Genomic DNA, 23388 nt, shown 5'->3' with positions numbered 1-23388 from the left:
TTAAAAAGTTGATGTGCTGTTTTTACCCCCTTTTTTGGGAGAAGACATATAAAAAGACATTGGTACAGAAGATTTCTTGTCTGTTTCCTTTGCTTTTTATAAAAAAAATTAAAATATGGCTGTTCCAATTTTCCAAAGTGTAATAATTTTAATTTTTGCCCCATGAAAACATGAGCATTTACACTTATAATAGTTTTAATGTAAACAAAGCTTCATTTAGATTATTGGCTTAAAATAGGCAAAGAAGTTTTAAAGTTTTTTTTTTCTGAGGGAGAGCTGCAAAAGATATCCTGATGATTCTATAATTGAAATTACATTTCTTCAGTGTCACATGATCAGTTTCCTTCAACAAGACCTGAATCTAATGGGTTTTATTTGAGTCTTTGAAGTAAGTAGCCTTTCTTAAATACTTCAGTGTAAATCTTTATTCAGTTACAGTTAATTACATAGCTCATTTTTATAATCAGAAACATTTATTGAGGGCATTATTCAATTCTGGAGGTGTGATATTGATACCTGTACAAAAATCCAGCTCTACAACATCTTTCATGAAGAATTACTGAGACAAATAAGGTGTAATTGGTTGTCTGCCACAAGAAGGTGGTTCATTCATTTATTACCAGCAACAGTATAATACATTTATACAATTAGTAGCTCCATCTGTAGCACTTCTGTAGCACTCAAATTTCAGGATTCCTCTTGTACGCCTCATAGGCAAACTCCTCAGTGTGTGCAGTGTCTTTGCAGACGCCAATGTAGTCTATCTCCAGCTGGAATGGACCATCTGTTTTATCTCCCAAGGTAAATCCAATGGTGTTCACCTGTAGATAGAAACAGACTCAATATATATATACTCAGACAGTCTGTGCCCATACTCAAATACATCTGATGTACCAGGAGTTTTTAACAGCCTAGATCAGGGGAGTCAAACTCATTTTCATTCAAGGGCCACATACAGACCAATTTGATCTCGTGGGCCGGATCATTAAAAAGATGGAGGGAAGGAAGGAAAGACAGGCAAAAAGAAAGAGGGAAGAAAGGTAGGAGGGACAGACAGAAGTAAGGTAGGACAGATGGAAGAAACGGAGGAAGGAAGGACAGATGGAAGGAAGAAATGAACAAAGGAAAGGGAAAAAAAAGGAAGGAAGGACAGATGGAAGAAACAGAGGAAGGACAGATGGAAGAAACAGAGGAAGGAAGGAAGGAAGAACAGAAGGAAGAAAGGGAGGGAGGACAGATGGAAGGAAAAAAGGAAGGTAGGAAGGACAGATGGAAGGAATGATAAAAAGGAAAAAAGGAAGGTAGGAAGGAACCCCTCGGCGGGCCGGTTCTGGCCCACGGGCCGCATGTTTGACACCCCTGGCCTAGATTATTAATGTATGTCATGCAGGAAAGCCATGGACTTTGATTTTAATAATTTTTTGCCACTTCATTGTGACTTTCTTTGCTGTACCTTATCCACCCAGAGAGGATGCTGATCATCTTGTATCCTTCCCCGATGTGTGATGAAGAACTTTGAAAAAGGGATCTGCAAATGAGTGAGGAAAATGACAAAGAGGTGTTAGAGAAACGTGTGTGGGGAAAGACAAAAGTGTAATGTCTCTTTAAGTATTTCATTTCTCAGCAGAGCAACAACCAAATTGAATAACATCATACCTTGACGTCTTGCCAGTAGGGTCCTCCTCTGGTATACAGGAAGTAACTGTATATGTCGTCCTTCTGGTGAGCGAAGTATGTTTCTGCTGCTATGTTGATCATCCACGGACGGCCGTCACCACGCACGCGCATATGCAGCGTGTTGAAACTTGACCAATCATAATGCTTCTTTCTATCAAATGAAGCCTGCGGACGAAATTGAAAAAATAAAGTTTAGTTAAGAGCAATAAGGAACCTCTTTGGACACACAGTGAAATAGGGGAAGAGGAAATATGTGTGTACATTTCAGGAGGTGAATACCAAATGAACCAACTGATACTCAAGCCTGTTCCTGTTTTCTGCTTTCTTGCTAAAAGTGGCTGTTAGTGGCGTTAAGCTACATCATACACAAGATAAAAATGTCTCAGTATCTTAGATTGTAAAAACATTGCTGGTTTAATTGTTTTAATCATTTCAGAAATCATTGTAAAAGGAATTTAATGCAGTACTTGCTTCATAGTTAACCACAAATTCACTACCACATACAGAAGAGAGATCATTAAAAAAGAAATGGGTGTAAATAGAATATCTTTTTTTAAAATCCCACAATATTAAAATGATGATTCATTATGAATAGAGTAGAAAAATGTTCCATCCACAGGTAACGGCAGCATCATATAGCTGGTAAACACTACTAACTTCCCCAGGACATGAAGACCCAGCAGGACACTAACCAGAGGTTTCTTGGAGCGCATGTTGCAGTAGCCACTGTAGCGTGTCTCTCCATCTTTCGGAGGAGTAGAGCTCAGAGTCCCGTACAGAAGACATGTATTATTGTTTTTGCCAAGCTTCAAGTAGATTTCACTTTGACCTCCTATCTCACGATCCGAGGACACCGCCCACTGCTCCAGGCTCTCTGTACCTCTGAACTCCCACACGACTCTGTTCTGCTCCAGTATGTGCTCAGTAAGGGTTTTCCCGTCTGGACCGACCCAGCGCTCAGAAAACTCCTTTTTCAGCAGCGCAAAATGCTTCTTTACTCCCTCCAAGCCCTTCGAGAAGTCAAAATTAATCTTCTGCCATGGAAACTTGTCGTCTCTGGGCTGGCCGGGCCGTCTGTATTCCCCGTGACTCACAGCTCTTCTGGGCACAGTGGGAGGACCGACAGCGGGGAGAAACAGCTGCTGGTGGACGGAGGTCAGCAGCCTCGCTGGAGGGAGACGACTGATCTTTGGCAGAGACATCTCAGTGTTGATCTGGAGGATTCACTGCTGGGATAAAGATAAAGATACATTTATTGATCCCACAGTAAGGAAAAGTCATGGTTACATCAGCTCAAACAAACTGGTGTTATGACACTTGAGTTTTAAGGTAATAATGGATTTTCAAAATTTCTTGTATTTACCTGTAAAAAAACATCTGCATCAGGACTGCTGTTAATGATTATTTCCTTTGTCAACTGATGAATTAATTAATTGTTATGTCTGTTTCATCCTGACAAACAACCCAAAGATTTAGTGGACTAAAGAAACCAATAAATATTCACATTTAATAAGCTGGAACCAAAGAATTTTCACTTTAATTTCTCAAAGTAATGTCTCAAAATGATTAATCAATTATCAAAATAGTTGGTGATTCATTTCCTGTCGATTGATGACTCATTGCAGTTCTTACAATATATAAAATCTTTACATTATTATCTAGTCTAAGATGCATTTCATAGTAGTTCTGAAACTATTAGCTGATCTATGTTTTGCTATTAATCTTGTTTATCAGTTGAAAATATAGAAAATTATCCCACTGTGTCATTAAGTTGACTGTTAGTTAATTGTGGTGTACTGGAGTGCATTATATTGAAAGGTCTTCCTAAGTTAATGAGAAAATATTGGATACTATTAAAACACCATTCAATCTAATGCATTCCAGTACATCAACCATGACCCATTCCCAGTCAGTCATTAATAAATGTTTGATTAATCATTCAAAAACATTCACATTCACTATTTTATGGTCCAAGGAGAACATTTTATAGAATATAATGAATATAACAACATGTTTGAATGCTGATTCAGGTCGAATTTATACATTTGCATATATAAAAATGTGTATCAGCTGCACAAAAATGAAAAAAAGATGCATTTTATGTCCTTTTTTTGTATACAGTGGTCCACAGAAATGTTTCATGATGTTTTTACAGCTCTCAAATGTAAAAATGGGTAAAATTTGAGCCTGAACAGTTCATGAGGGTTAGGATATAAATGATGGCAGAGCTGTTGTATCGGATTGCATTAGATTAAACAGGTGTACCTGATAAAGTGGCCAGTGAGTGCATATGAAGACAGTTTTATCTCAGGTAGCTCTCTAAGTAAATTGGTTATCAGAGGATTATCAATAATCATCGATAATGAAACTGCCCATTTACATTACTAACATGTGTCTGTTGCAGCCTTGTTAATAAATACATTTTAAATAGGTTACAATCAATTACTACTAATGACTCATTAGTACACAGAGTAGGTTTAATAATCTGTTCCTACTTACTCTGAACATGTTCGTGTCTGGTGGAAACATCACTAGCGGCTCCAGGTCGTGTTTTTATTTTGACAACAGTGTTAAATTGTCTCTTTTTAACGCAGATATTGATCACAAACTACTAATACATCGCTGGTTTAGGTTCGTGCACAGATCCAAGGTTGTCCGGCTCCACACCGGAAGCTCTGAGGCTGCATTCAGAGGCACAAGTTCAGATATGCTGTAAATGTAACACAGGATCAGGACACAGAGAGAAACACGTGACTGCAGCTTTATGGTTGTCTTGAACATAGAGATGATCTTGAATGTAGCTCGTGTTGCACCAAACATTCATGTCCTGACTGAAACTCTCACTACCAATATGTAGTTCCCATCCCAGCTCTAGGACACTTTTTAAAAATTAAAAATGATTAATTTACTCCTCTTAACGTAATAATAATCAGTAATAATATCAGAAAGTAAAATAAATTATTCTGAACCCTACGTTAATTATTAAGTAAATATATACGTTTGTTATTATGAAATATTTTTCATTATTATGAAATATTAGAATTTAATCTTCATTATTAACTTATCTTATTATTAACTTATCAAATAGATTTTGATAACAGATGTACTTTTCTCATTTATAATACAGTGTAGAGTCTCAAAATACTATTTTATTTCAATTAAAATAAAACTTAAATGTTGGGGTATATTTTTGTTATTTTAGATTTGTGAATATGAAATATTCCTCACAAAATAAAAAGGTTTAAAGCGCTACGAATATTAATATTTTGATACACAAAACAGAAAATAATACTTTTAAGATAAGATATTCCTTTATTAGTCCCATGATGGGGAAATTTAAATTATGCAGCAGCAAAGTGGATAGTAAAAAGAACGTTATTAAAAAAGAATAAAGTACAATGAATAATGAGTACAAAGACATTAAAAACAACAGTAGTAAATAATAAATAAATAAAGTAATCCTAACATTATTCACAAGAGTAATTTTGGTGTTGAGTGATAATATACCTGAGTTAGATATTATTGCACAGATTTGTGAAGTGAAGTGAAATTAGTGGTATACCTGAAATACTAATATTGCACAATTATTTTTGTCAATACAGATCTTATGTGAAGTTTTAGTAAAAAAACAAAAAACTTTCCCAATCCTTCCAAAACACAACACAAAATGAGCAATTAAATAATAAATTAGCTTGCATTATTATTATTTGTAGTAGTAGTAGTAGTTGTTGTTGTAGTAGTAGTAGTAGTAGTATGTTATTGTTATTATTATTATAAGTAGTAGTAGTAGTAGTAGTAGCAGCAGCAGCAGCAACAGTAGTAGTAGTATTTTATTATTTCATTTTATTGTATTTATTATTGAGACATTAAATGTGGTGGGAGCAGTGGGAACGCGCATGCGCATTAGCGCCTTTGTGTGTCTGACTAGCTAGGTAGCAGCAGCGGCTAACCTCAAACATTTAGACGACACAGGTTAGCCGTGCAGCTAATCATGGTGAATGTAAAGAAGCGGAAAGGTCGGGTCGTGATTGACTCTGACTCCGAAGACAGTGCCAGCGACGACAATTTAGACCAGGTAGATAATTTTCTCTATTTTTATGTTAGTAATTAAGCTGTCAGCAGTCTTTGAGGTGAAGCTAATATGCTGCTAGCTGACTGCGCTGCTGTTTTGGCCTCGCTTTGTAAAAAAAACCTGAGCGTGGTGTCCTGTTATATTTACTACACCTTGCTTAAACACGACTTTATCAGAAATCACATAGACACATATTGTTAAAGCTTTTTTAATCTAGCCTCTCGCTCTTAACGTAGCTACCATTATGTAAACGCAACATCAACTTAAACGCAGTATCAGCCAGCTAACGTAATGCTAACGTAAAGGTTACACTCCTGCAGTATTTATGTTTCCCACGTAAAATGCGGCGCCACAAGGGGGCTTTTTACTGGTTAAAACTACTCGGATATGGCTATTAACTGTTTGTCTCAGTTGTTTATGGTGCAGATATTTTAGTTATTGGCGCTCAGGCTGAGGAGGAACGTGGTATGCCTGCACAAACTGACCCCTGTAGTAGAGTCGCACTTGTTTTAGCTTATCTCTCCTTTTAATGACATCATGAGTGCAGCGCTGAGGAGCTATTTCTGTGGTGTTGTTGTCAAACAAGCTGACTGCTGCCGAGCTTTTGCAATCTTATCTTGTACACACCAGGAGGAGTAGCTGTGCAGGTCTGCTGTGATCACTAGTGTAATTCATCTGTATTCACTAATAGTAGTGAGAGCTATGGATGTACTAGTATTACCTCTAATAGACCAGCAGCAGGTCTGATAGCTGGTGTAACTTTAGCACCTTTACTTCCCACACTCTCTGGATGCTTACAGATTGAAAAAATCAGATATATATGGAAGTCAATTTCCGCCAGTGTGATGAATGAATATTATGGAAGTTATTATAATAAGACAGTGTCTCAAAATAATGTCAAACTAACTCAAAATAAAGACTTAGTACCTCAAAATAATGACAAACTAACTTAAAATAAAGACTTAGTATCTCATGTGCACACAGCTGCTTTTACTTTCTACAGTGTCAGTCCATACCTGACATGGCCTCAAACTCATAACAACAATTCAAACATGAATTAAATGCTGCATTACTTGTTTGGTTTGAGCAACTGATCAAACAGAACAAAATTAACTTCTCACATCTCCCGAATCAGCTGTTATTTGCTGCTTGACTGTTTCTCCGAAAACCTACTAGAGGTGTTTAATGGTTTATCACTCAGTAGATTGCTATTGATTTTTTTTTGCCAGTGAATAAAGCAAATCTAAAAGCTTCTTGCATATTTTACCAGCAATTGCCTGGTGGTGATGCCAATTTTGTGACTTGTTAGTAGATTATTAAAATAGTTGGCTATTAATGTATTAGTTGACAAATCATAGCATTTCTACATTTCTGCATTGGATGGAGTTATGAGTTTGCTGCTTCTTTCTGGATCGACTACAGCTGCCATATATTCTTACAGTAGAGGACAAAAACATCTATGTGCACATTTATTTTCACGTTTTGTTATTTGGTGGTTTCACAGGCACTGTAGAAAACTTGTGGCATGAATTTATCTGCTGTTGATCTTATGGATTAAGATTTTAGTCCGTATATTACCAGAAAATAAAGTTAAATATAATTTAAAAGTTTTTTTTTTAAATCATAATTTCCTGAAGATGAAACTGATTGCTTGTTTGTCCGACACACACTCCAAAGTCTATAGATATTCCGTTTATTAGACTAATTAAATTTAAAAATCATCACAGCAGCTTGAACTAGGAAATATTTTGTTTTAAAATATTTTCTGTAGACTAATTAATTAATAGCCTCATCGTTTCAGCTCTAATTGGGACTCACACCTGTCGTCAGAATGCATTTTGTTAATCGCTATTTGTGTGAAACTCACCACTGATAAACAAAGTACACATTTGCTCTTTGCCACACTGGTGTAGAAGTAATTTGGATGCATGTCTGATGAATGACCTTCAAAGTCTTGTTTTAGTTAAATCACCTGTGTTTCAGAGATTTGTTGTCATGTATGCAAAGTTCAAAGCTGACAAGTAAATCCTTAAATATGTCATCCTGGTGCATCCTCAGCTGTGTATCGTGGTGTAACGTGGTTTTCCATGTGAATCAATGATTTTCAGTATTTTATTGCTGGGTATTAACCAGACTAGAGTTAAAGACATATTGTGTGACTGTGATTTCTTCGCCTGTTGTCTGTGAACTACATAAAGTGTCATCTCATTTTCAGGAGCTGTTGTCTTTGGCAAAGAGGAAGAGGGTTGATTCCGGTGAGCAGGAAGAGCCGGTTAGCAAGCCTGCAGCTTCTACAGACTCCGAGACGTCCGACAGCGATGATGAGGTGGGACTGTCTTGGTCTATGCTCTAAAAGATTTTATTTATTTCAGTTTAGGACCTAACAAAACTTTAAGAATATAGTTTAAACATACTAGAGTCCTCTTCGGATAATCGTTGGCTTGTTAATGTTAAGCAGAATTACTCTAAACCTCTATTCTCTGTCCGTTTATGGTTTATTTAATAACCAAAACAATTTTCCCTCCTTTGTCTAGTGGACTGTGGGTGGCACTAAAGGCAAAAAGAAGGTCAAGCCAGGGAAGGGGTCCGAGAAGAAGAGCGCCACGAAGAAGAAAGTTAGTAAAACAACGGCGTCTGGCAGCTCAGATGGAGACAGCTCAGCCGAGAGCTCCGCACCAGAGGAGGGTATGTGTTTCCTGCATGAACATGGGGGGAAAAGATGCCTTTTTATAACAAACATTTCATGCCTTAGAAAGACCCTCCAACAACCTTTTCGGTCACCTTGTACGATAAATGTTAACATAATGATCCACTTTCACAGAACAAACTATCACACATGATCTTGTGTAACAGCTTCCTACGCAGCAAGACGTCATGAACTGTAGATTACACATATCACCAGGGTGCCACAACAATGAGTATTTTTAGGTGGCGGGGATTAGGTGACTCACACATTCATCCCTTTTATTCCAGCTGGCGCACAAATCTAAGCTGTTGTTTGTTTATTTGTGTGACATTGTTCCCACTACACACACTGCTTACTCACAGTTACGGAAAACCTGGAAAGATCTCTGGGTAAAAAAATCTGGAAACGTGTTCTGTTAAAGAATCAGTGAAAGTGTCAAATCACAACGAGTTAATCCAAGATATGCTTGGCAGTTGAATCACTGCCGTAAGAAGAAAAAAAAAACCCTACATCACAGTTCCCCTTACAAGTATTCATATTTTTTATAAACAACAAACTAAAAATATAAATAGCTTTTACAAATCTAAAACACGCCAGAGAAAATCCTTTTTAAATTCCACGTCATGTTGAAAGAAGCTTTTACTGCCACCTGCTGAAATACAGGCATTGTAACTAAGTAGCTTTTAAGATACATTCATTTTCCATTTTAAAATAGGTCAAAGCTCACAGCTAAGATTGTACATGACGTGTGATAACTGGTTTAAATGGAGCACAATGAGATAAAAGAAGATAATTGAATTTGTTCATTCCTAATGTGCCGATACTGATTAATTAAAGTTTGAGAACAACTGTCAGCACATCTCTACCGTGCACATGTTCATTTAATCTGGATGGGATTGCTCACATTTTTATCTCTTTTTACTATTTTAAGATTTAAATTAGTGGTTGGCTATTATCTGTTTTGACTGTGAGCTGCAGGATACCTGAATTTCCCAATGGGATCAATAAAGTATCTATCTATCTATCTATCTGTCTATTTATCTATCTATCTAAACACTTGGATTTTTACGCGGTTGATCTTCTCTTTCTCAGGTGAGGTGTCTGATTCAGAGAGCAACAGTTCGTCCTCCAGCTCAGACTCGGACTCTTCTGAGGACGACGTTTTCAGGGACGGGTACGACGATGACTTGATGGGAGATGCGGAGGATCGAGCTCGACTGGAGCAGATGACGGAGAAGGAGAGAGAACAAGAGCTGTTCAACCGTATTGAGAAGCGAGAGGTGCTAAAGAGACGGTGAGTAGTGGTGGTGATGTGAGAAGCAGGGAGAGTCTTAAAATATGGTACCTGGCATACATTTTCATATTGTTTGTTAAATTTGAAAAAAGCAGTTCTTTTGCATTTTTTTAAAATTTTCCTTTAATTGCATTTCTCAGCAGCCTGGCAATAAAATGAGCACACCTCATTTTAATTTACTGAGTGTTTGTGTGTTTTTATTCACTCGAGATGACATTTATTTTGACAGGTTTGAAATCAAGAAGAAGCTGAAGACGGCAAAGAAGAAGGAGAAAGAGGAGAAGAAAAAGAAGCAGGAAGAAGAACAAGAAAAAAGGAAACTATCTCAGGTTCAAGACACACAAGTGGTGAGTCCTGTTTGATGGTAACTTTCCCCCTCATTAGTTTATGAATGTGGAAAGTTTGAGCTAAAAAGAGAGAAAAATCCTGGTCCACAATCTCATTTTTTAAACTCAAAATTTTGGGTCAACCCCTTTTTAAAGATGGAAGGAATGTGTTGGACTCACTCTGTCACAGTTCAGAAATCAACATTTCAATTACAAGCAAATGTTTTAGCAGTTCTGCATCTTTACAGTGGCGTGTGTTTATCTCACCCCTCTCCAGGTCATGTCACACAACAAGGAGAGACGATCCAAACGTGACGAAAAACTTGACAAAAAGTCCCAGGCCATGGAAGAACTAAAAGCCGAACGTGAAAAGAAGAAAAACAAAACAGGTGTGCAGCGTTTGTCTGTGTGGGTTTTTACTTCTTTGTCACCTGGTCGTTCAGTTCAGTCTCCTCTAAATACCGATGTTTCATCTCTTTGGTGAGCAGCGGAACTGCTGGCTAAACGTCAGCCCCTCAAGACGAGCGAGGTTTACTCTGACGACGAAGAGGAAGAGGAGGAAGACGACGACAAGTCATCAGTCAAAAGCGACCGGAGTTCACGTTCATCGTCTTATGATGATGACGAGTAAGTGTCGTTATACTGGGCGTAGTATTTTTATTTTTTTTAAGCATTAGAAAAATTTGGTCACACTTCTTTTGGCTTCATAGTGACCTTGACTTTTGTTTGCTCCAACAGAAAAGAGGAGACTCCTCCGAAGTCGCAGCCTGTTTCTCTACCAGACGAGCTCAACAGGGTCCGCCTCTCCAGACACAAGCTGGAGCGCTGGTGTCACATGCCCTTCTTTGCTAAGACTGTGACCGGCTGCTTTGTGAGAATAGGGATCGGGAACAGCAGCAGTAAACCAGTTTATAGGGTAAGCATGGCGATGGTGATGGGGACGAGCTGAGACTTTGAATATCAGGAGGGATGCCTAGTTACGCAGAACTCTTAATGGTGAAGTCTTACTTAAATTTAATCCTCTTTGTTGCTCTTGAAAGGTCGCTGAAATTGTAGACGTGGTGGAGACTGCAAAGGTTTACCAGCTCGGATCAACACGAACAAACAAAGGATTACAATTAAGGTAGGGTGTACAGTTATAGACACATTATACATATTAAGGGTTCAGTCATTAGGATCTATTGTTACATTATCTCTGCTCCCAATAAATATAATCTCTTTAATGATGTATGTCTTCCTCAGGCACGGTGGTGACACGAGAGTTTTCAGGCTCGAGTTCGTATCAAATCAAGAGTTTACAGAAAGTGAGTTCATGAAGTGGAAAGAAGCGGTAAGTGAACCTGAGAGCAAAAATACAAAAACTTTAATATCCAGTTACTGAGGAATTTACTTGAAAGGACAAAGAGGGAACAGTCTAAGTCTTGTGTGATTTTTTTTTTTTCCCCCTCTGCAGATGATTGTTGCCGGGATGCAAGTCCCAACTCTTGATGAAATCACCAAAAAGGAGCAGTCCATCAAAGAAGCGCTGAACTACAAATTCAATGATAAAGACATAGAAGATGTGAGTCTGTTTTTCCAGATGTTCGTTGATTTCTCTGGTTTCTGGTTTCCTGATCCAGTCCAACATAAACTCTCTTTTTCGGTCTTCTCTCTCTTTTAGATTGTTAAAGAGAAAGACAGATTCAGAAAAGCACCACCAAATTACGCCATGAAGAAAACACAGCTACTCAAAGATAAGGTAAAGGAAATCAAGAAAGTGTTTTTTTTTTTCATTATTGTCTTTGCAGCCTTTTGAAGTGTTAAATATCATGTATTTTGATCCTAGGCCATGGCAGAAGAGAGTGGAGATGGAGATAAAGTGAAAGTGATCCAGGATGAGCTGAACGAGCTCGAGGAGAGGGCAGAAGCACTTGACAGACAGAGGACTAAAAACATCTCTGCCATCAGGTTTGCAAGCTACACTTATTACTCTTTAACTAAATCTCTCTGCAGGTCTTACTACTTCAGTTACATAATTCAAGGGTCCACTGTGAAGGAATGTTTCTATGTGTTTGTACTTTCACTTACAAGGGTTGATAATATTACCTAACGGGGAAGAAAGTTAAGCAAATTCCAACTTCACTTCACCCATGAAATAACAGCTTAATACATTAAACATGTGGGTAGCAATATATCAGAGGACTTGGGTTATCTCAAGCTTTTTTCTTCCATTTAAATAAAAAAAAAAATATACCGGTGTATATATTATTTTTAGTTGCTGCTCACCACAACACCACCAAGACAAATTCCTTTATCTGTAATCTGATTACCTACTTGGCAATAAATCTGGTTCTGATTGTGATTTCCTGTGTACAGTTCTTAAAAACATAACTCTTATGTTTTGGAGAAATATGACAGAATCCCATTTGACGCTTGACTTTTTTTTTTTTTTTGTTAATTGTCCAGCTACATTAATCAGAGGAACAGAAGCTGGAACATTGTTGAATCTGAGAAAGCTCTTGTGGTAAGTTTCCTCTTTCGTACAGCTGTTGATTTATAACCTTAGGTGATTACATATGGGGTTTTTTTTAGATTTAGAAATTTTTCAAATACAGGATGTGAACCTTGTTGTACAATCTTCACATCAAGTACTGTCTGTTGCAAGAGGAGTAGCACATGCACAATAAAATGTTCCTGAAGGACGACAAGGAAAGCTTTTAATCGTTTCAAGTGCTCCTGCAAATTGAGTTTCTGACACACTGGTTGCAAATGATGCGTTTACTACCCTCCAACTTTTTTGAAATGCTGCCACAATTCAAACGATTTCTTAATGTGGCAGCGCCTCGGTGTGAAATGTGTTCAGTCACGCTGTGGTTCACGTCACGCCAGTCAAAGCAGTGTATGTGTGGAGAACAGATTTTTGTATCTCATGGTAAAATTAGCCTCTGAATGTTCCCATAACACAGCAGTTCTCACACTGCACTAACTTAAATATAGTTACAAACTTGTCACCTGTCAGAAAAGTGATGTACAGAACTTCTAGGAATAGGATGATTATGATAGTAAATGAGTCAGTATCTCCATCCACACTGGTGTTTATGTGCTCTGTTATTACTGGCTTGCAGGCTGAAGGACAAAATGCTAAAAATCAACAAATGGATCCTTTCACACGAAGACAGTGCAAACCCACCATGGTGTCTAATGTAAGTAAACGTTTCTATATGTGCAGTGCAGTTACACACTTATAAATCTACTTCTGTTCATCTAACCTGTCATTCTGCTCGTCTCGGTTCTGCAGGCCAGAGACCCGTCAGTCCACGCAGCTATTCTCGCCCACTTGAACCAGAAGTACGGCTCTGGGTCACAACCAGATTCTGCGGGTTCAGACAAAAGCAAACTGGTAAGCAGAAAGAGAGCACTCACACACTCCCTCACTCCCTTTACTGTCACACTAAAGATGTTAAGGGAAATCTTTCAGGTGTTCATTTTCTTTCGGTCACATGTTTGGCAGAGTGGAACCGATGCCAAAATCCTGCTCGTAGTCCTTTACCAAGTAAACTGTCGTGTAAACAGGAAACTGTGCTTGCTGCAATTATTTCTGCTTTTCTGTAATCAGGTTGATATCATTTTTGAAAGTGTAAAACCACTGTCATACGTACGTATATATAAGTGCAGAGTCATCATTTTTTTTTTGACCAGATGGACAACAAGATGACGACTTCAAAGGATAGGTTCACTATTTTTCAATTGTCAGAGGTACAAATGAACATTGAACAGGTTGAAACATTACAGGTTGAACATTAGAAGATCCTCTCCTAATCTGCTCGCAATAAGTGAATAGGGACAAATTCCACAGTCCTCATTTTGAGGAGGAATAAAGCGTATTTAAAAGTTTTTCCTGCAGATGATATGAAGCTTCAGTTGTCTTAGTCAAATGAAGTGCATCAAATGTGTTTTGCTGTTCAGTTGCAGTCGAAGGATTCTAACAAACTGGAACATTTAAAGAGACTTACTTGGTCTGACTAATTGAAGTGTGGCAGAAATGCTCTTTTTTTATGAGGTATCTGAACAAATAATGGTACAACACGGCCGAACACTGACTGGACTTGAATCTTGAGTCTTTACCTTGAAGCATTCTCATGTGTCCTTTTGTTTGTTACAGGGTCAAACAGACCTGAAAGACAAAGATGTCCCTAAACCAACCACTGACCTCTCAGAGGATTTGTTTAAAGTTCATGATTTTGACGTTAAGATTGACCTACAGGTTCCCAACGCAGGTGAGATGATGTTTCTTATCACTGTGAACAGGACACATGATTCAGAAAATGGATAAATAGTACAAAGGTGTTTATTTGTGTCAATGATTAATTTCCCTCTTTGTGCTCTACAGAGGCAAAGTCTCTGTCTGTGAGCTCCAACGCGCTGCCGGTGAAGGACGGCGCTCCCCGCAGGTCCCTCAACTTGGAGGATTACAAGAAGAGGAGGGGGCTGATCTGATGTGGCCAGTCCCTCATCTAGAAACCACAATGCATGAGTAATTGGCTGTGAAAGAGGAAGTGAGAGAGTATGTATGTGTGTGTCTGTGTCTGAGAGCGAATGACTGTGTGTGAGTGCGTGAGTGAGAGTGACTCCAGGAGGATGCGAGTTTGAATGTTAATACAACAGACTTTTTATCCGAAAACAGAGGAAATACTGATTGAGCTACATTTTTTTTTTCTCAAAGGATCTCTCTCGGAAGAAACTTTTCCAGATAATGTTGTTTTTATTATTTTTGCATTATCACACACAAACTTGTATATTGAGTTGTGTTTTTTTTATGTATTTAACTTCTCGCCCCTCTTTTGGATCCTCTGGACTTTTTTTTTTTTTTTTCTCAAAGGACTCCGTACTTTTGGACTATTACCTTGAATAAGGACACTATCTTAGAAAACATTGTTGAAGAATTTTAAATCGCCGGACTGGACAGCGAGTGGAGTTGACCAGCTTGTCGGCACCAACAATGAATTATTGTTGTAACCCCCCCACCCCCCCCACCCAGCCCCCCGAAGTGCGTGATCATCTACCCGACAACCAACTCTAGCCTCATGGTCTTTTGCAGAGTGTAGATGACCACCATCTTTGACTCATGACGCCAGCCCTCTATGTCATATGTAAAAAAATAAATAAATACAGAAACTTGGGAATAAAATGTTTAGTACATGTCAACTGGACATTTCTCACTTTTTAAGTCTTTGAAACGACCTGATTTAAGAGGAAACATTTTCTATGGATGGTTATAAGTGTTGCTTCATTTTCTGTTCTCGTTTGGTTGTTTAGGGGATATAACGCCCTCGCCCTTAACTCCCAGAGCAGAATCTACGTGTTCTCAATTGTCCATAGTCAGTTCCAGTATTGATGTGGCATGCCATGTAAATATGCATTTTGGAGTGAGTGCAGGAAAAAATAAAGAGGCACTGTTTGATAAATGTTCTGTCTGTTTGTGGTTTTTCTTCTGTAAAGTTGAGTTTGTACTGTGGCAAAACTCCTCTTGAGGATTATCTGTTTAAGCTGAGAGAAGAGAAATTAAAGAACAGTACTGTGTTACCTTTTTTGTGTATTTTTTGGGTGTATTCTCGTAAAATTGAACTTCACTACGAATCATATCAAATGCATACACATCACAAATGGTGTTAGTTTTTCTTAGCATCAGAAAATGGATGTGTGGAGGTATTTACAGTGGAAAGGGAACGTTATCTGCCTTTGGGTGCTTTTGTAATTGTCAACTTACTTTACTTTTGTTCAAAATTAAATTAGGTAAATAATACTCTCACTTGAGAAAGACACGGTCAAAACTCCGCTGATATATATATATTTTTTAGAGGTCAGTGACATCTCTTGCTTAATTATTGTTTTTGTTTTAAAGCATCACATTTTTCTAAAAGTGACAAAACTCAACATTGCAGGACTGCTCCATAAAAGGAAAAAATGAGGCATAGCATAAAATTATAGTTATTGGTAAATGAACTCAATTCATCCCTAATGTTCCCAATTCAGTAATTTATCCACAGTTGCTGTCCACTTAAATCCAAATTATATTTCAATCCCAAAGAATCCAATGGTTTCTTCCATTTCTGCTGAGAGTCATGGGTCAACTGGTTTGTAAGTGTCTTTGAAACATCTGCACAAGAAATCCACATCTGCACATTTAGTAGCGGCTCTGTTTACCAGTGTTTATGTTGATAGGAGTGAGTGGTGGAAAACATGCTCAGCACCAATACAGGAATGTAAAAATAATCCATGACAAGTAAAGTCCTCCATGAAAAATAAAATCCTATTAAGTAAAAGTACATAAGTATTAATGCTTGATGTAGTTAAAGTATTACAGTAAAAGTACATAAGTATTATAAGTGATGTAAGGGTCGGGCCCCTCCAAAGGGTCAGCAGATAAATGTCAGGGGTCGTGAGATGATTAATGGGAGAGGAAAGAAGAAAAAACGAAGTTCTGATACACAAATCTGTTTTCTTTCTTTTTTCTTTTTTTTTAACTTTTTCTCTAATCTTTATTTGTTTTTGAAATATTGGATCATTTAAACATTTATTGAAATGAAACCATGTGAGAAGTTTAGAGGGAAAAAATCACTAATCAGTGGAGCTGTTATCAACTCATAGACATCTGAAATGTGAGCCTGACTACACACTGCTTATTGTAAGACAACAAAAGACAAAAAGACTGGTAAAATGTAAACATTCACTAGACATTTGGCCAGTGGACAAAAAACTGGTTTCATCTTTATCAATGTCAATCAATCAGTGTGTATTTTAAAAGCTTGTTATATTATCCATTGTGTCAAATCTGAAAAGTAAACTAAAGCTTTCAAATAAATGTAATGGAGTAGAAAATATAAAGTAGCATCAAATGGGAATATTCAATAAACTATAAATACCTAAAATCTTTACTTTAGTACTTTAGTTACATTAAACCGTTGATAGCGGCCCATTGGTCTATTTTCAGTCAGGCTCTGCTGAAGCCACTCTGTTGTGGGGTCCTTCCTCGCACTACTTCCTGGTCCACGTATTGAAGGGAGTCAGTAAACATCCTTATTTGACAGATAATGACATTAAACAGTGAAAATACAAACAGCTTTCCTCTTTCATGTGTACCAGCTTCACCTCGGCTCTAGCCCGGTGACCTGAGACGTTTTTTTGCATTTGGACGTCGTTTCCTACGGTGAGTTATAAGCAGCGAGGCTTTAAAGGGCTAGCCTGTTAGCTTTAGCAGAGATTAGGTTTATTATCATTATTAAATTAAATGTGTTTATTGTAGTTTTATGATGAATGAGCTGCTGCTGCCTCATGTAATACTGTTTTATGACAGTCAGCTGTCTGTTCAGTTATTGAGTTATTATGTTGTCGTCTCCCATTGTTGAGATCTGCATTTATTTATTATTTATCTTATTTTAACCTTTTAACTGTGTTTCACCTTAAATGAAACATGGTGTTCAACTCATCCTCAAATATGTGCTGCAATGTTTCTGCACATTCAATACATTTACTCAAATACTGTACATAAAAAGCATTTTGAAGTATTTGTACTTTACTTGAGTATTTCCATTTGATGCCACTTCATACTACTGCTCCACTACATTTCAGAGGGAAATATTGTATTCTACTACTACAAAATACTACTATACACACTAGACACTACAGAATAATAATACAATTACTCCACTGCTGACTATTTGACCGCTTTAGTTTGTTATTAGATGACAATTTGACACAGTGGATAATATAACAAGCTTTTTGTCCACTGGCCAAATGTCTAGTGAATGTTTTCATTTTAGCCACTCAACACATTAACATTGTTTATTTTATAGATAGATAGAAAAATACTGTATTAATCCAGAAAGAAATGAAGGCATCCAGTAGTCCATAATAAGTCAGGTTGTACAGTCAGTCAATTGAAAAATAAGAAAAAAGAGGAAATGTTAGTCATCCTTCTCGTACAGGGTGGAGTTAAGAAGCAGCTCTTACAGCCACCTGCATATTTTACCAGCATTACACTACTAGTTGGTGCCAGTTTTGTCCCTTGAGTGGTTTCATACCATCTTACTTACTTTTTCCATTTCTCTGTTTTCTGCCATCAGGATGCAAAATGTCTTGGTTTACTGATTTTGCTGGGAAAGCTGAAGACTTTCTGAATAAAGTGGATCAGGGAGCTGCCACTGCCCTGAGCAAGGAGAAAGCAGCCGCTTCCTTCCAGTCATTCTACGAAGGCGATGCAACCGTCAAACCTGAATACAATCCTGCAGGTTACAAGACCGATGCAGCTGTGACACATCATGACTATGCATCCTCTCACAATGCACAGAGCTTCATCTCTGCAGCAGCAGGAAACATCAAGAGATCTAATGCAACCCTGGTGGCGAGCACAGCCAGTGTGTCAGCCGGCAGTCTTCCCAGCTCTGCCAAGACCTCCTCAGGGTTTGTGAGGCCCAAAAAGAGCGAGCAGGATGTTGACGATGACATGCTCTTTGACTTTCTGAACAGCTCCGACCCTCCGGTTAGTAACAGGAGGGATTCAAGAAGAGAACTCGTAAAAGTGGCAGTTCCTCCAGTCACCGAGGCCCAAAACCCAACACCTCCCCCCTCCACTACTCCTCACACCATCCCCTCAGCCCCGTCTACACCCCCCTCAACCCGAGGTGTATCTCGGGCCTCAAGCCTCAGCTCGCTGTCTGCTCACAGCATCAAAACAGAGGAGAGCTCTGCTAAAGAGCCAAGCCAAGGTATGAGCACCCTTGGCCACTGCCACACTCAAGTCTTGTTCATATATATATTGTGGCTTTGATACACTGTTATCATTTTGAAAGATGTATTAAAGTTATCTTCAACATTTAACCTGCAAGTATTCTGATAATAATAACATACTTTAGATTAAATTGATTCATCCTTTTTTAAGAAAAACTGCAAAACCTCTCTTGTTCCGGTTTATTAAAATGTGAATATTTTCTGGTTTCTTCACCCTCTTTGATAATAAACTGAATATCTTTGTGTTGTGGAGTGACAGTGATCAACATTTTGACAATTCTCTGGCATTTTAACAACTAATCAATGAATGGAGAAATGAATAATCAGATTAGTCAGTAATGAAAATAATTGTAGCAGCCCTAGTTACAATATTAATTTACATATTGGGTAGTCCAGCTGTTTATGGAAAGCTATACAACACTACAGCCAGATTTTCTTTCATAATGAAGTAACTGTATATTAATTTCAGGCATTAATGTCTCTGTGTGGTAACTTTTCTGCCACAGACACGCCTGAGAGTTCAGACTCAGGCATGGCTGTCCCTCAGGAGTCCAGCAGGCTGGAGCCTCTTCCTGTTGAGGAGCCGCAGAGCCAAGTCCTGTCTAGCCTGCGTCTGGAGAACCAACTACTGCGCAGTGAGGTGGCCTCCCTCAACCAGGAGATGGCTTCAGTCATCCAGAGAGCAAAAGACTTGCAAGATGGTGAGAGAAAAGACAAAACCGGAACAATAATGGCCTACATTTATACACCTCTCTCTGTATTGATTAAGTTGTTTTCTCCTCCTGTAGATTTAAACCACGCCCGACTACGTGCAGACAAATGGAACTCAGAGCAGTCACAGTCCGACCGGACGTTACGACAGCTTCGGTCTCAGGTTGATGACCTGACAGAGGCCCTCTCTGCCAAAGACGGTCAACTTGCAGTCCTGAAAATCAGACTTGATGAAGCTGATCAGCTGCTGAAGTCTCGCAGTGCTGCACTAGAGGAGGCACAGAAGGAAACATCAAGGTACGCTCTCTTTGACTGTTGTTTTGAAGTAGAGATCAGATGCAGCTTTGTAAGAATTGTTTTGGACACAATTTTATTGTTTGTTTTTTTTAGAATTATGCAAAATCACACTGAAGGGAGCAGCATGCAGTCCCAAGCTTTTGAGACAATGCAGGAGAGGCTGCGAGAGGCAGAGCTGAGTGTCAGGAGGGAACAGGACAGCTATCGGCAGATGCAGGTGCTCCACTACTCTCATGATCATTAAGAACGTGTTGTCTTCACCTTTACCTTTAGTTGTTAGTTGTGACTGAGTAAACATAGAATTAAATGTTATGTACACAATGAAAAACTCAAGTCCAGACTAAACGCCAGTCTAATCCTCTTTCCTCATTTAGACTGAGTATGCTGGTCGCCTGTCCAGACTGGAGGCTGAGAGACAGACCCTCGCTGAGACGGTGACTGCAGCGGAGCGGCGAGGAGCAGAGGAGAAGCTCAGGATGGACGACATCCAACAGCAACTGAAAAGTGCCAAAGCTGCAGCTGAAACAGCCAAGCAAGAGTTACAAGACTATAAGCACAAAGCTTCACGAATCCTACAAGTAAGGCTCACTGCAACAGGCTCCTTAATGAAAACATATTTTTCATGGGTAACATCTGCATTTATCTGTATTGTGTGAGGTTTTATACATTTTACATTGTGTTTTTGAGTCCCCTTTGGTTCCTGGTGCTCATGTTTATTATTAGTTTTATTTTTTGTGTCACTTAACTGTCTTTATAATGTTTCTTTAGTCCAAAGAGAAGCTCATCAGCAGTCTGAAGGAGGGATCAGGTCTGGACACACTGGATGGTAGTGGAGCCATGGCTCTGGAGATGGAGGAACTGCGTCATGAGAAGGAGATGCAAAGGGAAGAGATGCAAAAACTACAGGGGCAAGTGCGCACTCTACAAACAGAAATACAGGTGAGATGCTGTAAATGTCAAATCACACCTAACATGTAGTATATTTAATGATACACTGTGGAGTTTTTCACCTCTAGTAGTGCTATGGAGCAATTTTTGACACACTCAATGAGTTTTGGCTAGTAACACAATGCAAACATAAGTTCTGTTTGTTCAGAAGAAAACTCCACAAGGCACCTTTTAAACAAACAAAGCCACTATGACTATGCACCAAATATGCACCTGGCTCTCTAGTTAAGTGTGTTTAACTTGGACTCAGTTCCTGTTATAACCATCAGACATATTTTTCTCTCTCAGGATTTGGAGAATCAAGCCCTGACGGAGACGGAGGCGTGGCGGGAGCAGCAGGTGCAGTTACAGGAGCAACAGGCTTTACATAACAGAGCTAAGCAGGAGGTGGAGGCTGAAGTGGAGCGTTACAAACAGGTAAGAGGGGGTGAAAACTAACCCTAACCCTTAAACTGCAGCTGTGTCATGAATAAACATGTATAATTGTTACATGTCTTATCAAACTACTAAATGATGTGAAATATTTTTATGTCGTCTTTTTAAATCATAGGAGCTGCAGTATTTAGAGGAAGAGCAGCATCGGGCCAAAACAACTTTGCAGAGCCGAATCAAGGACCGAGAAGATGAAATCCAAAAACTCAGGAATCAGGTCAGCTGTTTTATAATCATACAGTGCTTTTTAATTTTTCAGTCAATGCTTTGGAACATCTCTGTGATCACTAATGAAGCATGTTTTGATATTTCTTAACTCCTCCAGTTGACCAACAAGAATCTCAGCAACAGTCAAACAGAGCTGGAGAATCGGCTCCACCAGCTGACGGAGACGCTGATCCAGAAGCAGACAATGTTGGAGGCTCTGGGCACGGAGAAAAGCTCCTTGGTCTTCCAGCTGGAGCGACTGGAACAGCAGCTGAAGAACGCCCAAGGAGGTCAAAGCGGAGGCCAAGCAATCAACATCGGAAACCTCGAAGGAGCAGGTAGGCTAGGGTGAAATCAGGGCTAAAAAAAGCAGTGATATGTATTTATAGGGCAGTTTTATCTAAATCTGAGATATCACTGCACAGATCTGGACATTTAAGTTCACAACAGAGCTGTCATGAGACCCCAGTTTGACTTTCAAGAAGAACTAGTATTAAAAATGTAAATGCTTATATGAGGCCAAAGCAAATAAATAAATAAAGACAAGAAAGCAGAACTCATTGTTTCTTGAGAATTCAGTGCTGAAATCAGTCTTTTGTAGAAACCTTCATTTCCAGGACACCAGCTGCTGATTTACCTTTACAGTTGATAAAGTTCACTTTTATTTTTTTATTTTAACAAGTTTTTCACTCATATATAAAATACCAATGCATTGATTTAAAACTGGACTTTTTATCTTTCTTCCCTTTTTTTAACAAACATTTGGTAATTTTCTGTTTCATTAGTTTTTAATAGATGATGAAATTTGATCCTGACTCCACTGTTAACTCCTTTACTGACATCTTTTTCTGGGTGTTAAACTTTCAGGGGCACGACAAAGAAACACGCCAGTACTTTTTAATGATCAGGAGAGTCCGGGGGTTTATGGACAAGTACGCAAGGCGGCCAGCACCATTGACCGTTTCAGGTAAGACTGTATTTTTGTCCTCAGTGTTGCCTTCCTATAGTTTCAGTTTTTCTTTGTTATATGTGATCCACAACTATAAATACAAAAATCTTGTAATTTCAGCATAAGACTGGGGATCTTCTTGAGGCGCTACCCTATGGCCAGAGTTTTCGTTATACTGTACATCGTGAGTATTTGAGATATTTTGTATCTATGCATTTGCTCAAAAGATGAACACTGGTTAATAAATTAAATAAACACCTTGTCAACTTCTTTTCACAGGCTATACTGCATCTGTGGGTCATGATTGTTCTTCTTACCTACACACCAGAAATGCACCATGGCCATCCTGATGGAAGATAGAAGACTTTAATTTAATAGATCACTGTTTTAAAGATGTTTGCTCTATGAAAGGATGGTTAAAGCTGCTGGAATATGGGCTCTGGGACCTGACTCTCCCTGATTTGCACAGATATGCTATGAATAAAAGACATTTCCTCTCATTTATTCTTTATTGTTTCCAACTGAAAAATTATAACTGACAACTGCATTAAGTTTTAAAATAAATATGGAGTGATATACTGTTCTGATAGTCTCATGAAAGGACATTAAATCAATCATAATCTTGCATCTGTTGTTCTTATCTCCTGCTTTCAGACCTCTGTTCTCCTGAGAGATTGTATTTAACACTGTGTAAAAAAAGAAGACTCTTTTAATAAAGAAATTAGAAGAAACACTACCTGGCACTGATTCTATTGTGACTCTTTAAGGCATTATGTTGGCCACTTAGACATTACATTTACACATTAACTAGTCTTGTGTAGCACTTAAGGAGACTTGCCAAGTCTGAGAAAATAATGGATTCAGTTTTGGAGCTTGACCCACACTGGACAGTAAAATTAGGAATATCTTGGTTTTAGTCTTTATACCAGTCTCATTTTAAACTGTTTCTCACAAGTCTCCCCAACTTTATGAGTGTGCAATATTTAATGCTGGAATGTCCCTTTTAATGATTAAAAAGTATTA

The 23388-nt window shown here is 38.4% G+C and overlaps 3 protein-coding genes across 4 annotated transcripts; 2 read left to right on the top strand and 1 right to left on the bottom strand.

Annotated features, from left to right (window-relative positions):
* Positions 1 to 553: 553 nt before the first annotated feature.
* On the bottom strand, positions 554 to 4331 carry ndufaf1 (NADH:ubiquinone oxidoreductase complex assembly factor 1). 2 transcript variants are annotated; one of them, XM_053336189.1, is made up of 5 exons: positions 4177 to 4331; positions 2370 to 2906; positions 1657 to 1842; positions 1454 to 1528; positions 554 to 821 (listed from the first exon to the last, which is right to left on the bottom strand). In XM_053336189.1, exons 2-5 carry the CDS (start codon positions 2877 to 2879, stop codon positions 681 to 683), a joined length of 912 nt encoding a protein of 303 aa, XP_053192164.1. In that variant the 5' UTR covers positions 2880 to 2906; positions 4177 to 4331; the 3' UTR covers positions 554 to 680. The 2 variants fall into 2 exon arrangements, with proteins under 2 accessions (XP_053192164.1, XP_053192165.1); XM_053336190.1 differs by having other exon boundaries at positions 2370 to 2903.
* Positions 4332 to 5615: 1284 nt separating this feature from the next.
* Positions 5616 to 15500, top strand: rtf1 (RTF1 homolog, Paf1/RNA polymerase II complex component). Its single transcript, XM_053336182.1, has 18 exons — positions 5616 to 5752; positions 7965 to 8075; positions 8284 to 8434; positions 9528 to 9729; positions 9959 to 10076; positions 10333 to 10444; positions 10544 to 10682; positions 10794 to 10971; positions 11096 to 11178; positions 11298 to 11385; positions 11509 to 11616; positions 11716 to 11793; positions 11881 to 12002; positions 12501 to 12558; positions 13160 to 13237; positions 13333 to 13434; positions 14197 to 14311; positions 14425 to 15500. Exons 1-18 carry the CDS (start codon positions 5669 to 5671, stop codon positions 14529 to 14531), a joined length of 2034 nt encoding a protein of 677 aa, XP_053192157.1. The 5' UTR covers positions 5616 to 5668; the 3' UTR covers positions 14532 to 15500.
* A 1591-nt stretch (positions 15501 to 17091) lies between these two features.
* golga5 (golgin A5) lies at positions 17092 to 23098 on the top strand. The gene is made up of 13 exons (XM_053336181.1): positions 17092 to 17241; positions 18158 to 18799; positions 19328 to 19522; positions 19610 to 19829; positions 19923 to 20046; positions 20204 to 20407; positions 20598 to 20768; positions 21066 to 21194; positions 21328 to 21426; positions 21535 to 21754; positions 22284 to 22383; positions 22486 to 22549; positions 22645 to 23098. Exons 2-13 carry the CDS (start codon positions 18166 to 18168, stop codon positions 22723 to 22725), a joined length of 2241 nt encoding a protein of 746 aa, XP_053192156.1. The 5' UTR covers positions 17092 to 17241; positions 18158 to 18165; the 3' UTR covers positions 22726 to 23098.
* Positions 23099 to 23388: the final 290 nt, after the last annotated feature.

Source organism: Scomber japonicus, chromosome 16 (genome assembly GCF_027409825.1).
Source record: "Scomber japonicus isolate fScoJap1 chromosome 16, fScoJap1.pri, whole genome shotgun sequence".
NCBI classification, from domain to species: domain Eukaryota; kingdom Metazoa; phylum Chordata; class Actinopteri; order Scombriformes; family Scombridae; genus Scomber; species Scomber japonicus.
Note: the sequence above shows the minus strand (reverse complement) of the source record. Positions and strands in the feature narration are given on the sequence as shown.

Coding starts and splice junctions, on each gene's coding strand:
- rtf1 (XM_053336182.1), top strand. CDS start 5,669: ATGGTGAATGTAAAGAAGCGGAAAGGTCGGGTCGTGATTGACTCTGAC. Junction 8,435..9,527: donor GAGCTCCGCACCAGAGGAGG/GTATGTGTTTCC, acceptor TCTCTTTCTCAG/GTGAGGTGTCTGATTCAGAG. Junction 13,435..14,196: donor GTTCAGACAAAAGCAAACTG/GTAAGCAGAAAG, acceptor TGTTTGTTACAG/GGTCAAACAGACCTGAAAGA.
- golga5 (XM_053336181.1), top strand. CDS start 18,166: ATGTCTTGGTTTACTGATTTTGCTGGGAAAGCTGAAGACTTTCTGAAT. Junction 18,800..19,327: donor TGCTAAAGAGCCAAGCCAAG/GTATGAGCACCC, acceptor TTTCTGCCACAG/ACACGCCTGAGAGTTCAGAC. Junction 20,047..20,203: donor ACAGCTATCGGCAGATGCAG/GTGCTCCACTAC, acceptor TTCCTCATTTAG/ACTGAGTATGCTGGTCGCCT.
- ndufaf1 (XM_053336189.1), bottom strand. CDS start 2,879: ATGTCTCTGCCAAAGATCAGTCGTCTCCCTCCAGCGAGGCTGCTGACC. Junction 1,843..2,369: donor TGCGCTCCAAGAAACCTCTG/GTTAGTGTCCTG, acceptor TTTCGTCCGCAG/GCTTCATTTGATAGAAAGAA. Junction 822..1,453: donor ATCCTCTCTGGGTGGATAAG/GTACAGCAAAGA, acceptor TTCTATCTACAG/GTGAACACCATTGGATTTAC.